General features: G+C 30.3%; 2 protein-coding genes across 2 annotated transcripts; one reads left to right on the top strand and one right to left on the bottom strand.

Moving 5' to 3' along the window:
* Positions 1 to 7,767: 7,767 nt before the first annotated feature.
* LOC127085154 (ABC transporter G family member 23) lies at positions 7,768 to 9,767 on the top strand. The gene has a single exon (XM_051025723.1). It carries the CDS (start codon positions 7,795 to 7,797, stop codon positions 9,739 to 9,741), a length of 1,947 nt encoding a protein of 648 aa, XP_050881680.1. The 5' UTR covers positions 7,768 to 7,794; the 3' UTR covers positions 9,742 to 9,767.
* LOC127085153 (non-specific phospholipase C2) lies at positions 9,747 to 15,284 on the bottom strand. The gene is made up of 4 exons (XM_051025722.1): positions 14,641 to 15,284; positions 12,198 to 12,805; positions 10,342 to 10,518; positions 9,747 to 10,232 (listed from the first exon to the last, which is right to left on the bottom strand). Exons 1-4 carry the CDS (start codon positions 15,129 to 15,131, stop codon positions 9,919 to 9,921), a joined length of 1,590 nt encoding a protein of 529 aa, XP_050881679.1. The 5' UTR covers positions 15,132 to 15,284; the 3' UTR covers positions 9,747 to 9,918.
* Positions 15,285 to 15,859: the final 575 nt, after the last annotated feature.

Genomic DNA, 15,859 nt, shown 5'->3' with positions numbered 1-15,859 from the left:
ATCGCCCATTTTTATCGGTGAAAATTATGGCTATTGGAAAGCTTGTATGCGTATACATATCAACTCGGTTGATAAGGGTGTTTGGGACGTCATCCCCAATGGAATGATAATGATAAGAAATTATGGTCACATGATTGGAAGATACAAAATATTCTTATATCCACACTTGGTGTTGATGAATATTATCGTGTTTCCCCTTGTGAAACCACCAAAGCTATGTGGGACGCATTAGAAGTTGTCCATGCGGGAACTAATGAAGTCAACCAAGCTAGGATCAATACCTTAAATCAAGAGTTTGAACTATTTCTCATGAAGCATGGTGAAAGCATTGTCGACATGCAAAAGAGGTTCACACATCTTACAAATCGCTTGAATGCTCTAGGTAAGCCTATTTCCAATGATATTGCTAATAATAAAGTTTTGAGCCAAAGGTATGTGGGACGCATTAGAAGTTGCCCATGAGGGAAGTAATGAAGTCAACCAAGCTTGGATAAATACCTTAAATCAAGAGTTTGAACTATTTCTCATGAAGCATGGTGAAAGCATTGCCGACATGCAAAGGAGGTTCACACATCTTATAAATCAGTTGAATGCTCTAGGTAAGCCTATTTCTAATGATATTGCTACTAATAAAGTTTTGAGGTGTCTTAATACGGAATGGAAACCCAAGGTAACCGCAATCAAAGAAGCGAATGATCTTAAAATACTTGATCTCACAACTTTATTTGGCAAGCTAGAAGAACATGAGCAAGAACTCACTTGCTTGGAAAAACATGAAAAAGAGCATGAGAAAAAGATGGAGAAGGAGAAAGGTAAAAACAATGAGGTATAAAAGAAGTATATTGCTCTAAAGGCTTCAAGGTCAAAGTCCTCAACCAATGAGCAAAGTGATTATGAAAAAAGAGATGACAAGATTTCTGATGATGAAGATATGGGGTTGTTCGTCAAAAGGTACAATAAATACATATGGAAAAATGGAGTCAAACACTCAACCAATGAGCTCAAATTCAAGTGTCAAATAAGTCAAGCTTTGCTTCATGACCAACAAAAAGAAGAATAAGATGTAAGTCATTCTAATCTTGAATCTACTGATGAATTATCTTATTCTCAATTAAAAAAATCTTTTGAAAATCTACATAGAGAAGTCGTAGATGCTTTTAAAAATTTTGCTTCACACAAAAGAATCTTTTCACATTTAGAAGCTAAGGTTTAAGAAACTGAAAGAATATGGAAGCTCTTAAGAAATATATGGTAGATAATCTAAAAGATAAGAATGAGGATAAAGAACCTTCATGGTTCGGTTGTGAAACTTATCACATTTGACAAAAAGAGGTAAATACTCTTCAAGCTAAATTGGAAAAGGCATTACAACTAAAGGTCACTTTTGCTATTGATACTATCAAATATAATATGCCTTATTATAATCCCTATAGAAGGCATAACTTTGTTAAAAAGGATCAAAATAACAAAGGTTACTCTTCTCACAATTTAACTTGTCACTTTTGTTGCAAGAAAGGTCATACCACTGAAAAATGCAAGTTTAGGAGACTCTTTGTTCCTAAAGTTATTTTTTAATGGTTGGACAAATACAACCAAGGTTTCACTAATCTTCAAGGACCCAATGAAGATAAGGTACCTAGCACTTTTTGTTGATCTTACAAGATAAATGTCTTTGCTCTATGAAGAGAGTATGTGATCTCGTTTGTGCATGTTCAAGACATATGACGCGTTACATATCCCTATTTCATTGGCTCTGTGTCAAGGAAGAAGGTTTGTATGACCAAAGTATACATCAACTAGTGTTCATTAATTGGTAAAATATGCATATGTTACATTTAATATTTCCTATCTGAGAAATGTCGGAAAAGTTATTTTGTTTCATGATGTAGGTATATCTTAAAAAAATATACTCAAGTACATCGAATAAGGGATTGATCAACCTAAGAAGATGAGACCTGAGGAGGATCAAGATAACTTTCATGAAAATGATAAGAGTGAAAGTCCAATCAAAAGGATGATCATCAAATTAATAAATTTCTTAGATACATTACAAATCACACTATTTGGTACTTTGTCAAAGAGAAAAGTGGTAAGAATGTTGATGTCAAAAGGTTTTGTGGCACATTTTGCATTTATTCTAACTTTTGTTCGAGAGTTCCTTATGGAATGCAAGTGCATCCTCTATCATTCGTACAGTGAGGTAATATCGTTTCAATTTTCGCTTTGTAAGTAAGTCCTTTCTTTTACCTATTTATTCTTCAAAAGTATATGATATACTTGGTGTATGATACATGTTATGAATGTTCATTTCCATAAATTTAAATTGATGACCAGTGTTTCAATTTACATGTTTTTAGTGCCCTCATCTTAATATCTTCACATGTATTATATACTATTAATATTTTATGATTTCTCCAAAGATTTCTTTTATTTCAAGTTTATATTGATGATATCTTCTTTGGTTCCACTAACATGCAATTAGTCAAGGATTTTTATAAGCTAATGAAGGGTGAGTTTAAGATGAGTCTCATGGGAGAGTTGAACTATTTTATTGGTCTTCAAATCAAGAAACTCAACGAATGGACCTTCGTGTGTCAAACAAAATATTGCAACAAATTGCTAAAGAGATTTGGTATGGAAGATGCAAAATAAATTGAAAATCTAATTTCCACAAATGGAAACTTGGAAAAAGATAAAAATGGTAAGGATGTTGATGTCAATGAGTATAGAGGTATGATTGGATCTCTTATATATCTTACTGCATCTAGGCCAAACATTATGTTTAGTGTGTGTATTTGCGCTCCTTATCAATCGGCTCATAAGGAATCACATTTAAAAGACGTAAAATGCATTCTTAGATATTTTCATATTACATCTAAGTATGGGCTTTGGTATTCCACGGGAAGCAATTGTAATTTTAATGGTTATGTCGATTCTGATTTTTCCAGTTGCAAATCGGATAGGAAAAGTACTAGTGGAACTTGCCACATGTTCTCAAACTCCTTAGTAAGTTGACATGGCAAGAAATAGGTAGCAGTCGGTAGTTTCTTTGTCAACTGCCGAGGCAGAATACGTAGTAGCCGTTAGTTATTATGCTCAAATTTTATGGCTCAAACAACAACTACTTGATTTTGATATTAAACTACAATGTATTCCTATTATGTGCGACAACCCTAGTGCTATTAACCTAACCAAAAATTCGGTGTTACACTCTCGCACTAAACATATTGAGATATGTCACCACTTCCTACGTGACCATGTTGAAAAAGGAGACGTTGTATTTGAGCATGTCGATAGAAAAAATCAACTTGCGGATATCTTTACAAAACCTCTTGCGAGTGAACTATTTTTCAACAATCGAAGGGAATTGGGCATACTTGATATCTCAAATCTTCCCTAAATATGATTTGTTGCATGCATTTTATATACTTTTGTTGCTAACTTTCCTTGGAAGTTCAATCACATACGAATGCATCCTTCATCAATTCATAAGCGAGGTAATATTGTTCCACTTTGCCTATTTGAAAGTAAGTCTTTTACTTTTGCATGTTGTTTATTTTCCAAATGTTTGATATGTTTGATGTATGAACTAATTCATGAATATTCACTTCCAAAAATTTCATTTGATGTATATCAAATTATATGCTTATTGTGAATTCATGATATTCTTCTTCCATGCTTGAAATATATTCTTGGTGTATGAGCTTGGTATATATTATTAGTTCTTGTATGATGTATATGAGAATGTTGTTTATCTATTCATGCATGAAATATGTTTGAACGTGTTATAATGTAAATGAAATTCTTGTAGTGTGTCATGGTTATGATAACATTTATGTTTTTGGTTTGAGTGGTGATAAATCTATATAACCGCCTTGCTAGAGCACATGTGTGTACAACATTTGGGAGCACCAAAGGTATATGTCATGTAAGTGTGTCGCTTATGTAGCAACTCAAGATTTTTTTTATTGCATTGTATCATTCATCTTTCATGTTTATTGTATACGTTATTTGGTAAGATTTGTAGAAACCATGTTATATTGTTTCTTTAAATGTTTTTATTTATGCATTTTCAATATTTACATCATTCTATATGAGTGTTGTTTTACTGATGATCTTATCTTAGCAAACACATATGTGTGTTATATTGGTATATGTGTGATAAAAGATACTTCTTATTGATTGCTTTGTCTCCTTTTGATGTTTTCAGAGGGGGAGAAGCATCTGCAATATGAAATTGGGATGCACACATTCAGGCGAAGCCGTCATGAAGACACGAATCTCATCGTCTCAAGTTTTGCCATCATAAAAAAGCGGGAGTATGTGAGTGCAAATTTCTGTTAGATGTATTTTATGATGTCAAAACTAGGATACTTTAGCGTGTATGTAAATTGGACGGTATCCTCTGAGTCTTAATGTGAATCTTAGCATTAGGAAACATAAAAACATTTTGAAATGAGTTATAAAAGGGTTTATGTCTTAAAAACAAGTTTTTATGGGAAAACAGTCTATGCATCGACATATACATGCTATAGTTCGACAAATAGAAGAAACATATTTCTACAGGTCGACACATACGAGTTACAGGTTGACACATGTAAGTCATTTTTAAAGCATGTAGCTTCTGTTTGATGTGCCAACTGTATGTGTCGACACATGACCTATACAGATTGACACATGACCTATACATGTAGACACATGCATCGAATAGGTCGACACATGACTTATATAGGTAGACACATGCAACATATTTTTCCAAAAATTCATGACTTTTCAAATCTTTTGCATTCATTTTTGCCTCCCAACTTGTACACACACACGCATATATATATATATATATATATATTATATATATATATATATATATATATATATATATATATATATATATATATTATATATTATATATATATATATATATATATATATATATATATGTATATTTAGATCCGATCGAGTGAAGGGTTTGAAGAACGGGAGTTTCTTGCAAAGGAGTTACGTGAGACGCTGGATCATATTGGTAAATCTTGGGTTACAATAATTCACAATTTGGATACGATTGAGTGAATTCTTTGAAGAAAGGAAGGTTCTTGCAAAGGAGTAGTGTGAGACGGTGAATAAAATTGGCATAGTTGGGTTACTTGATCCAGCTCAGATCAAGGAAAAAGAAAGTATTAGAATCAACATCAAACATAGGATTTGTAGGGTTGGATTGCTACATTTCTCTTGTATACTACTTTTACAAAGTAAGGTTAATTTCATTATATCAATTCTAGTTCGAATTGAGGGCAGACATACCTATAGCGAGGTCGATTGAAAAACTGTCTAAACAAATCCTTGTGTATTCTCTCTCTCTCTCTCTCTCTCTCTCTCTCTCTCTCTCTCTCTCTCTCTCTCTCTCTCTCTCTCTCTCTCTCTCTCTCTCTCTCTCTCTCTCTCTCTCTCTCTCTCTCTCTTATATATATATATATATATATATATATATATATATATATATATATATATATATATATATATATATATATTATATTTCATTTGCAAATTGTTGAATTCATCGATTGTGCAATCGATACGTTTGGCTAAAAAATTTATAACCTTTTGAAAGAGATTTTGTTGAGGTGATCACAATCAATTAGATTATGGTTAGACTTGAAGATCAATAAAACCATACAAATTTCCAAACAAAGTTGATTGCACACAAAGTGTTCAATAATTTGGTCCAATAGCATTTTTGTGTATTTTATAATTGGGAATAGACTCTACTTTTAGCATAGCATTCAATTGGTTGTGGTTGAAAGTAATTTGGTCAAATTTGTGTTTATTATCATATTTTAATTGTAATTACGCATATCTGAGCTTGTCGATAGCGGTTCGGTTAGACGATTTGATCCGGATCACTTTCTTGTGTCATAAAATTTTTCAAAATAATTTTTATTCAAATTTTTAACTTGGGATCTATTCACTCCCTCTAGATCGTTGTCTATCGTCTACCAAATTAGAAGGAAGTCAACAGGGTCAAATTCATCATGCACCATATTATGAACTGCAAGGCAAAGCCAAAATATCCTCTTTTCTACACTTTTATCGTCTAATAAGGATGCCATTGCTGCTAATAAGGATTTAGATTTATTTTTTTTACTTTGGCAATCTTCCTGTTCCTGCTGACCTTTGTCCCCTCAAACATACCCTAGATGTTAGCATGCATTGCATCTTTTTTCATATCATCTCATGACTTTTAGTTTATTGTTGGATATTGGTCTATATGTCGTTTTTATGGATATTTTTTGTTAAGCGTTTTGGTGGATAAATTATCGCATGTTATTGGCCAATTTACCTTATTTTGATGATGGCCTGTTTTTTATACACCTCTAATAAATATATCTCTAATAAATTATGTGAATTAGTTATCTATGATGATACTATTCATCATACATCTTGTATTTGTACTATTCTCTTAATATACCTCTAATGTTTGTCTCCTCCATCTTTCAGACAACTTTTTTTTTACGAAGACGCATTTTATTAAATATTTTTATTTTTTTATATTCAAAATTTTGATACTTTCTATTATTGTGAGTTTGAGAAAAGATGTTAGATGATTTATAATGGATCTTTTTGTTATAATTGGACTAATGGTAGTTTAGTTTATTCATCCTTTATTATATTTATTATCTTTGAAATTCTTACTTACATAAATTATGGTATTCACTTGTTGAAGTTTTAGGGTATGTTTAGATTGATGGAATCTGATTGAACGAAATAGAATTAAATGATAAATAATGAGATTGTATTGTTTGGATTTATAAATAAAAGAAGAAATGAAATGGAACATGATTTAATCCATTCTATCTAATTTCATCCAGTCTTCCATTTTTTGTTCTATCCAATTTGAAATATATGTAACGGAATGAGATATTTTTAATAAAAAATTAAATAATAGAGTGAAATATATATTTTATTCCGCTCCGCTCGATTATGTTATGTTTATTCCGTTCCATTAACCCAAATATAACATTTTCTTTTTCTTCTATTTTGACATATGTGTTATTAATAATTTTGTGAGTGCTTTCAGAAAAGTATGGTGTCTCATATTTATCGTGACACTTTTGACCAATTAACTAAAAAATAAAATAAAAATATTATCTTGTAATTACTTTAAAATTATACCTTAACAAATATATCATTAATATTGTGGTTTAAAATTCTTTAATTTAAATTATATAATTCTTAGAATATCAATAATGATATACGCCTCCATAAACCTTTGAAGTGCATCAGAATTCTGGTTATGTGACGTGATCCAAAAACCTCCGTAGCTATAACCCACAATCTTCTACTGGTGTGTCACCTGACTAAACCAACATGAATTACCCTTTATTGCAACTTTGCAAAAGTTTCCTAATTTATTTCTCTAATCAAAGTAGTTTAAATTATCACAATTGATAGTTGCACAAGATCATTGGGTTACAATGAGCGAATTCGAATACGCGATATTCCACTTATTTAATCTTCAAAAAAAGTTTGGAATTTCCAAGTTGATATGAGTTTGGAATTGTAGCTAGCAAGTTGGTTACTACATTAGTGAAATAAAAGGATTTGGTAGTTCAATTAGACATGAAAAGAAACGTCTTAGACGATAAACAACCTCTACCAAACATTTCATGCATGCACTTACAATAGTCAACATAGTTGTTTCAACTTCCATATTTCTTCTCAATCTCAACATTACATCACAAAAACCTTCCTTCTTAAAACGTCACTCATCATCACCCACATAGTACTCAAATCCCAACAATGGCATCTTGCTTGAACCCACAAATCAATGAAGATGACTCTCCCATACTCTTCTCAACTTCTAATTCCCCTCAAGACTCCATTAGTCCTTCTTCTTCTTCTTTCTACCATTCACCACCACCACAAAATTCATACAAACTTTCTATCAAAAACCTCATCTATACTTTACACCCTTACAACACCAACATTTCCTTTTCATTTTATCACCTTACTCAAAAACCACATCCTATAAACATACTCAAATCTGTCTCTTTTGTTGCCAGAACATCCGAGATTGTCGCCGTTGTTGGTCCTAGTGGCACGGGGAAATCAACCCTTCTCCGAATAATCGCTGGACGAGTTAAAGACAAAGACTTTGATTCAAAAACTATTTCAATCAATGACCACCCTATTAGTACTCCTTCTCAGTTAAGAAAAATATGCGGCTTTGTGTCACAAGAAGACAACTTGCTTCCACTTTTAACTGTGAAAGAAACATTGCTTTTTAGTGCAAAGTTTAGGCTAAAACAAATGACAGCAAAAGAAAGAGAATTGAGAGTAGAAAACTTAATGCAAGAGTTAGGACTTTTTCATGTTGCTGATAGTTTTGTTGGTAATGAAGAAAATAGAGGTGTGTCTGGTGGTGAAAGAAAAAGGGTATCAATTGGTGTTGATATGATTCATAATCCACCAATTTTAGTCTTAGATGAACCAACATCAGGACTTGATAGCACCTCAGCATTTCATGTGATTGAGCTTCTTTCATCAATGGCTAAATCAAAGCAAAGGATAGTGATTCTTTCAATTCATCAACCTAGTTATAGAATAATGCAGTATATTTCCAAGTTCTTGATTCTTTCTCATGGTTCAGTAGTTCACAATGGTAGTTTGGAATCACTAGAGGAAACAATATCTAATTTGGGATTTCAAATTCCATTACAGCTTAATCCTTTAGAATTTTCCATGGAAATTATACAAAGTTTAGAAGATTCTAGAAGTTCTATAATCGACGATAAAAACGAAACTTCCTTTCCAAGTTTAATTTGGCAAGAGGAAGAAAAAAGTGGAAGTGGAATTTTCCAAACACAAAATGAAAGGGAAAGTTATGGAAATCTTTGTTATGTAAACTTGATGGAGATATTATTTCTGTGTTCAAGATTTTGGAAGATTATTTATAGAACAAAGCAGCTATTTTTAGCAAGAACAATGCAAGCATTAGTTGGTGGATTTGGTTTAGGAAGTGTTTACATAAAGGTAAGAAAAGATGAAGATGGAATTGCAGAAAGGTTAGGTCTATTTGCATTTAGTCTCAGTTTTCTCTTGTCTTCAACAGTTGAAGCACTTCCAATATACCTTCAAGAAAGAACTGTTGTAATGAAAGAAGCATCAAGAGGAGCTTATAGAATATCATCTTACATGATAGCCAACACTGTGATTTTTCTTCCTTTTCTGTTTGTAGTTTCGGTACTTTTTGCCGTACCTGTTTATTGGATTGTAGGACTCAATCCTTCACTCAGTTCTTTCAGTTTTTTCACTTTTGTGGTTTGGCTCATTGTGCTGATGGCAAGTTCTTTGGTACTCTTTTTAAGTTCTGTGTCTCCTGATTTCATTTCAGGAAACTCACTTATTTGCACTGTTCTTGGAGCCTTCTTTTTATTCTCGGGATATTTTATTCCAAAAGAGAGTATTCCAAAATATTGGCTTTTTATGTATTATGTGTCACTTTATAGGTACCCTTTGGATGCACTTCTAACAAATGAGTATTGGGATGTTGGAAATGAGTGTTTTTCAGAACAAGGGTCTTCATCATCAAAGTGTTTGGTTACTGGATTTGATGTGTTGAAGAGTAGAGGAATTGAAAAGGATAATAGGTGGATGAATGTCGGAATAATGGTTGCTTTCTTTGTGTTCTATCGTTTGCTTTGTTGGATCATACTTGCGAGAAAGGCCTCCAAGACAACACTATAACAACATAGGCATCCAAATTTCAAGTTTCTTAGGCTATTGTTTGTATGATGTTATTATTTATATAGTTATGTTATTAACAGTTTACAACTAAGATACTTCAACTTCAAATCATTTAGAATCTATAACATTGCAGCTCAGATAAAGATAAAGATAAAGCATAATGGGTTAATTTTATTCCTATGGATTTGTGTTTTTTAAAGACTTGGATGATCTTGTAGTCAAAGAAGGCTTCATCTTGACAATATGTTCATCACTAACTCCCATTTTCTTAGCATAACGACCAGCTTCAAAGAACCTTTTAACCGCTTCATCCATGTAACTCTTTCCTTGCTTAACAGTCATGTCTTTCCCGATTGTATTTGGATAACTAGTGAATATATTGTCTCCTTTAAGAACTGCTGCTAGTTGAATCAACTCCTGTTGAAATTCACTCAGTTTCTTATCTTCATTAGCCTCTCCTTTCCTTAACTTTACTGGTGCTTGAAGTTCAACTGCATCAAAATAACACTAACAAGTATCAACAAAGTGTAAAACATGCCCGGAAATATTGATTGAAGGGTTTAATTCATATACACAATCAATGAAGAGTGAGGAACTAACCTGGGCAATCAGTCCTGGGTTGTTTCCTGGTTTTAACAATACCTTCGAAGGTCCCAGCCCATTGATCTCTCTTGGTAAGAAAATTAGGCAAATTGAAAATTTTCTTAACTGTCGCGGAAATGGATGAGTGTTCATATTCTGATGTAGGAGTCGGTGATCCGTTTGGCCCGTGAACGACTGCATCAATATAGCAAAAAGAATTGCTTGTGATAGAAGACAACTATGAAATAAAAAAATAAAAGATATTAACAAGTGGAGGAATTTTCATATTCTAGTCTTTTTTTTCTCCCCATCTATCTTGAACTCATGAGAGAGCCCAGAAGTTTCCTCCTACTTTGCAAATTGTCCATAAGTTGGAGCTTGGACAAAACCAACTAAGGGGACATATTACTTATTATAAGAAACTTACTCAAACAATCCAAGATACATTTGCTTCACATTGACACTTTCTACTTCTGGGTATATCTTAATTTATACAAATATGACAAAACATAAATATCTCATGTATATATTAATCAGATAACAGGTGGTTAAACTGATCTTGAACTAGGCTCTCATTCCATTAAAGAATAAGAGTTTGATCTAACTCATCTTATAAAATTGATTGATAGAGTAAAATTTGTTCCACTTAAAAACATATTAGAGAAATAGTGTTTGATCTAACTCATCTTATAAAACCGATTGATAAAATGAAATTTGTTCCACTTATGGACATATATACGGAACTCTTAAAAATTATTATAAATTAAAATGACACTAGTTCAAGACTACAAGTTAAGACACAAAATCCAGTTCAAGCATTAGATAAACCCTTTGTGTAGCTTAAACCATAAGTCAAGAAATTCATAATTCTCTTGCATTATTGCTACCCCACAACTAGTCTTGCTTAAAACATTAAGCAACTGATTTGCTTGTACTTTATAAGAAAAGTGGCATGATACTAAACCACTTTTCACATTGTGCACTTTTACAACAGGGGTCTGAAACCCAAAAGCATATGGTCCCACCCCTGCATAGTACGTTATATAAATTTGTCCATTTATAAACTTGTGTCAAATAGTTAAATAGGTTATGGGTGTGCAATTTTTTATTTTTGCAAAAGCAAAAAGAATGCATTTTAAGAATATTAAAAGCACTAGTTATGGGTGTGCAATTAATAACATGAGGACAATTGCCAAGTGCCAAGATGTAAAGAAAATGAATATTTCATTTTATAAATCAAGTATTTACACACAACAGTTCCACCGATTTAAATAACAACAGTCCACCGATTTAAATAAGAGAAATGGTATTCCTATATTAAAATTTATACCTACATTAAAATCTACACATATATATTCGTACTTCACGTAAAATATTATAATAATATATATTTTCCAAAATAGATTATTAAAAATATATATATATATATATATATATATATATATATATATATATATATAAAATGATATTGATATAAAATTGTGTGATTAACCAATTCTATAATTTTATTAATCAATTTTTTATATTGTATTAACCAATTTTTTATATTGTATTAACCAATTTTGATGACTGCTAAAAATTTATTTAAACAATTGAATGTTTATTAATCAATTTTATAATTTTATTAACCTATTTTTTATTTTTAATTAACCAACTTTGGTGTATTAATAAAAATTATTTTTAATATTTGAATATTTATTAACCAATTTTGTGATTTTATTAATTAATTTTTTAAATTTTATTAATCAATTTTATTTTATTACTTTAAAAATCCTGTTTACGATTATTGAGTCCCGTCTAAATTCGCGATACCCCTTATTCATTTTTAAAAGATTGAATTATAACAATTTGACTACTTAAAAAAAAAGTCATACCTGTGCCCTTTTCAATCCAAGGTGAGATAGCAATGGTAGGAACCCTTACTCCCAACCTATTAAAAGTAAAATTAAACGGCTCCGGCCCCACAATTCCATCCGGACTAGGCACCCCACGAACAGGCGTAGCCACATGATCATAAAACCCACCATGTTCATCATACGTAATCAAAAACAGAGTTTCATTCCACTGCGGGCTACCCCTCAGCGTCTCATACACCTCCTTCACAAACTTCTGTCCTTGATAAACATCATGCGATGGATGATCATCATTCCCTGGAAACAACTTAGTGTCTGTGTACCGTTGTTCCACCACAACATAATTTGGTAACTTTCCATTTTTAGCGTCATTCTTAAACGACAAGTCGTATGGGTGAAATTTCAATGTGTACTTGAGTTTCCTTAAGTTTCTGTAGAACAATGTGGCTGGAATGTTTTGGTAATATATTCCGAAGTCGTGACCGTTGTCGTGAAGACTGTCGAAAATGGTTTGCTGTGGGTAGCCTTTGGCTAGCAAGGATGCGACGTTGCTGGTGGCGCCGCCGGATGTTGCTGAGTGGATGTAGAGTCGATTAGGCTGAGTTGAAGCTGGCACGGAGGCAAACCACCTACCAACATATCAATGTTACGTTAAGGACAGTGCTATCACAAAAGTATTGTTGATAGATTCTTACAAATTATAAGATACATCACTGATCTTTACTTATATTAAAAGAAAAAATCGTTATGATATTTTCACAAAAATATCCACAATTAGAGAACTAAAAATCTTATTTCCCTCTTTATAATTAAAAGATAATTTTGGAAAATAAATGTATATTGTTGATGATTTTGAATGCAAATATTAGTTTTAAATTTTTTTAAATATATGATATGAATATTTTTATATTATTCATGCATTTAATTTAAAATATAAATAAATTATTTTCATGTTTTATATTAAATTAGTTACTTGAAATAAAATTTGCATAAAATTAACAAAATAAGTGAAATAGATTATGTATATGTTATTGCATTATAAATTTAAAAGTAAACGAAGTAGAATTGTAAAGTTAAAATAAAAGAACAATAAAAAATTAACAAAAATTAATAAAATAACATAAAGTGTTATAATATTAAATAATAAGAAAAAAATTAAAAAATTAAAAAAATAAAAAATAAAGATTTTATATCATCCACATATATTTTACTGTGCTTCAAAATTAATAACGGAAGCGTTATTGGAAATAATGATTAGTAATTAGAAGAAGAAAATGAGGTTTAATATTTTTTAATTATTTATGTTAAATAATTAATATAATTATAATAATAATAATAATAATAATAATAATAATAATTATAATCAATATCATTTATGGAGTTAATAGAGAATAAAAAACTAAAATTTGAAAATAAAATGAATCATAGTGGGAGATATCTAGTAGTAGTAGTGATGACTTGGAGAGAGATGGTTAAATAGTTAGTAGTAGTGATAGTGTGTGGAGACATTAAAATAATTTAAAATATATAAATGATTTAATTTAATTTCAAAGTTTTAGAAGAGAATATATATAGTTAAAAGCATTATAGAATTAGATAATAGTAAAATTAACAAATATATTAGATAAGTATAAATTAACAAATATAATAGATAAATAAGTATAAATTACATATGCATTACTTTTCCGAAAAGGATGTGTATCATAGGTAAATTAACAAATTTATCTTTATAGACATTTTTAAAAAGATTATTTAATTGACCGTTTTACATAAAAGAAAAAATATATAAATGAGAGAAGAATATTTTCATTAAAATATATTTATCAAATATTAGTGGATTCAGAATTGTTATAAATACAAAATAGAATATATTAAATTGAAAATGCTAAAAGAATTATTAATTAAATTTTAAAAAATTTAATATTACATTATAAATTAAAAAATGTCATTTATTTTAAGACATTTTTTTTAAACGATGGACAGAGAAAGTAGATAATGGGTTGTATTTATTCTAAATTGTAAAGCATGCAAAAAGAATAGCTGACAAATTATGGATCATTTTCATTTCAAATTCTCAAATTGATACTCTAGAGTAAATATACATCAAGATATCTTATAAAGAAATGAATTAATGTCGGTGAGATTTAATAAAGCAGAAAAAGTTAACGAAGAAATAGAAAAAAAAAATTATTTTATCAATATTCAATAAACTTTTTATAGCTACTTTCAAGCAACCACAAAATTAATTTATCTTTTTTTGAAGCAACACCATTTCATGAAAAAAAAAACCTTCTCAAATCAATCTTAGACCATTACACTCAAACTAGAAATTTTAAAAAATTGAAGAAATAGAAAAAAAATTCTTATAAAATTTAGTAACCAAACATTATAATTTAAATACTGACACTAAAATAATTGATTTAAAACAAGAGAAGAAGAATGGAAAATTAATAATTTAGCGTACCTATCAAAAACAGCAAACTCAGACACAAGTGTCTTATAAACCGAAACCATGTTTGGTTCAAATCCATTCATGACATCCTGCGACATAGCTGTTGTGTTGTCCATCGAATAACCTTGTTGAGCGAACCCATTCATCGGAGCCGGATCAGCTGACGTGTCCTCCGACCCGAATATCTGCTCCCTAATTGCCTGGAACGAGTGACCCGGATCCGGGTCAACATAGTGCGCTTGATTCTTGAAGAATATTCGCTTGGAATTCGGGTCGGTTACCGATAATGGAGCTGACTCCGACCCTGTCACGCCGTTTATTTCTGGGTTTAGTTTCTTCATCCAACCAAGCATGTGGTCGAATGAGCGATTCTCCATCACTAAAACTACCACGGTTTTGATTGGGTTGTTAATTGCATGGGAATTCAGAAGCAAATGGGTGAGAATTGTGAAGAAACATAAGAGTGTATAGGAACTTTTTCGGGTTTGAATTCGAGTACCCATTTTCTCAGAGAGAGAGAGAGAGAGTTTGATTCTGTGAGGTTGATTAAGAAAAGAAAGTAATACCCTATAAGATTGTGAGTTGTTGATTACGTAGAGAGTAATAAATGAGATTCATGGATTTTGTCTGCAACTGTAATCAATGAATGCACTTTGCCAAAAGTTTTTTTTTTCACTTCTCGGAATTATATATATATATATATATATATATATATATATATATATATATATATATATATGGATTCATCACCATTACCTATTTATATTATTTTATAATTTTTTTTCAATAAAAATTAAATTTATTTCAATATTTAATATTTATGATTAATTAACACTATAAAATTCTATTACATGTATTTCAATATATAACGTGATAATTAATAAGAATCACTATATTAAAATTAATGATTGATGATGTTAAATCATAATTTTAACTGAATTATTATTATTATGTGCAAAATTTCAAATTACTGATACAATTATAATTATAGAAAGAAAAAAATTAAATACATTTGAAAAAAAAGAAACTACATCAAATTTTAAAAATATATTATAATCACAATTTTAATTTAAAATTTAAAATATATTTTAATCACAATTTTAATTTAAAATTCAATGGTTATTATTAAATTTTAGTATTTTTATATAATTTATCTATTTTTAGTTACAAACAATTTTTAATTTTTTCATTTATTGATTAAATAATATATTGAAATATATAAACTAAATAG

The sequence above is a fragment of the Lathyrus oleraceus genome, chromosome 5 (assembly GCF_024323335.1).
Source record: "Lathyrus oleraceus cultivar Zhongwan6 chromosome 5, CAAS_Psat_ZW6_1.0, whole genome shotgun sequence".
NCBI lineage: Eukaryota > Viridiplantae > Streptophyta > Magnoliopsida > Fabales > Fabaceae > Lathyrus > Lathyrus oleraceus.
Note: the sequence above shows the minus strand (reverse complement) of the source record. Positions and strands in the feature narration are given on the sequence as shown.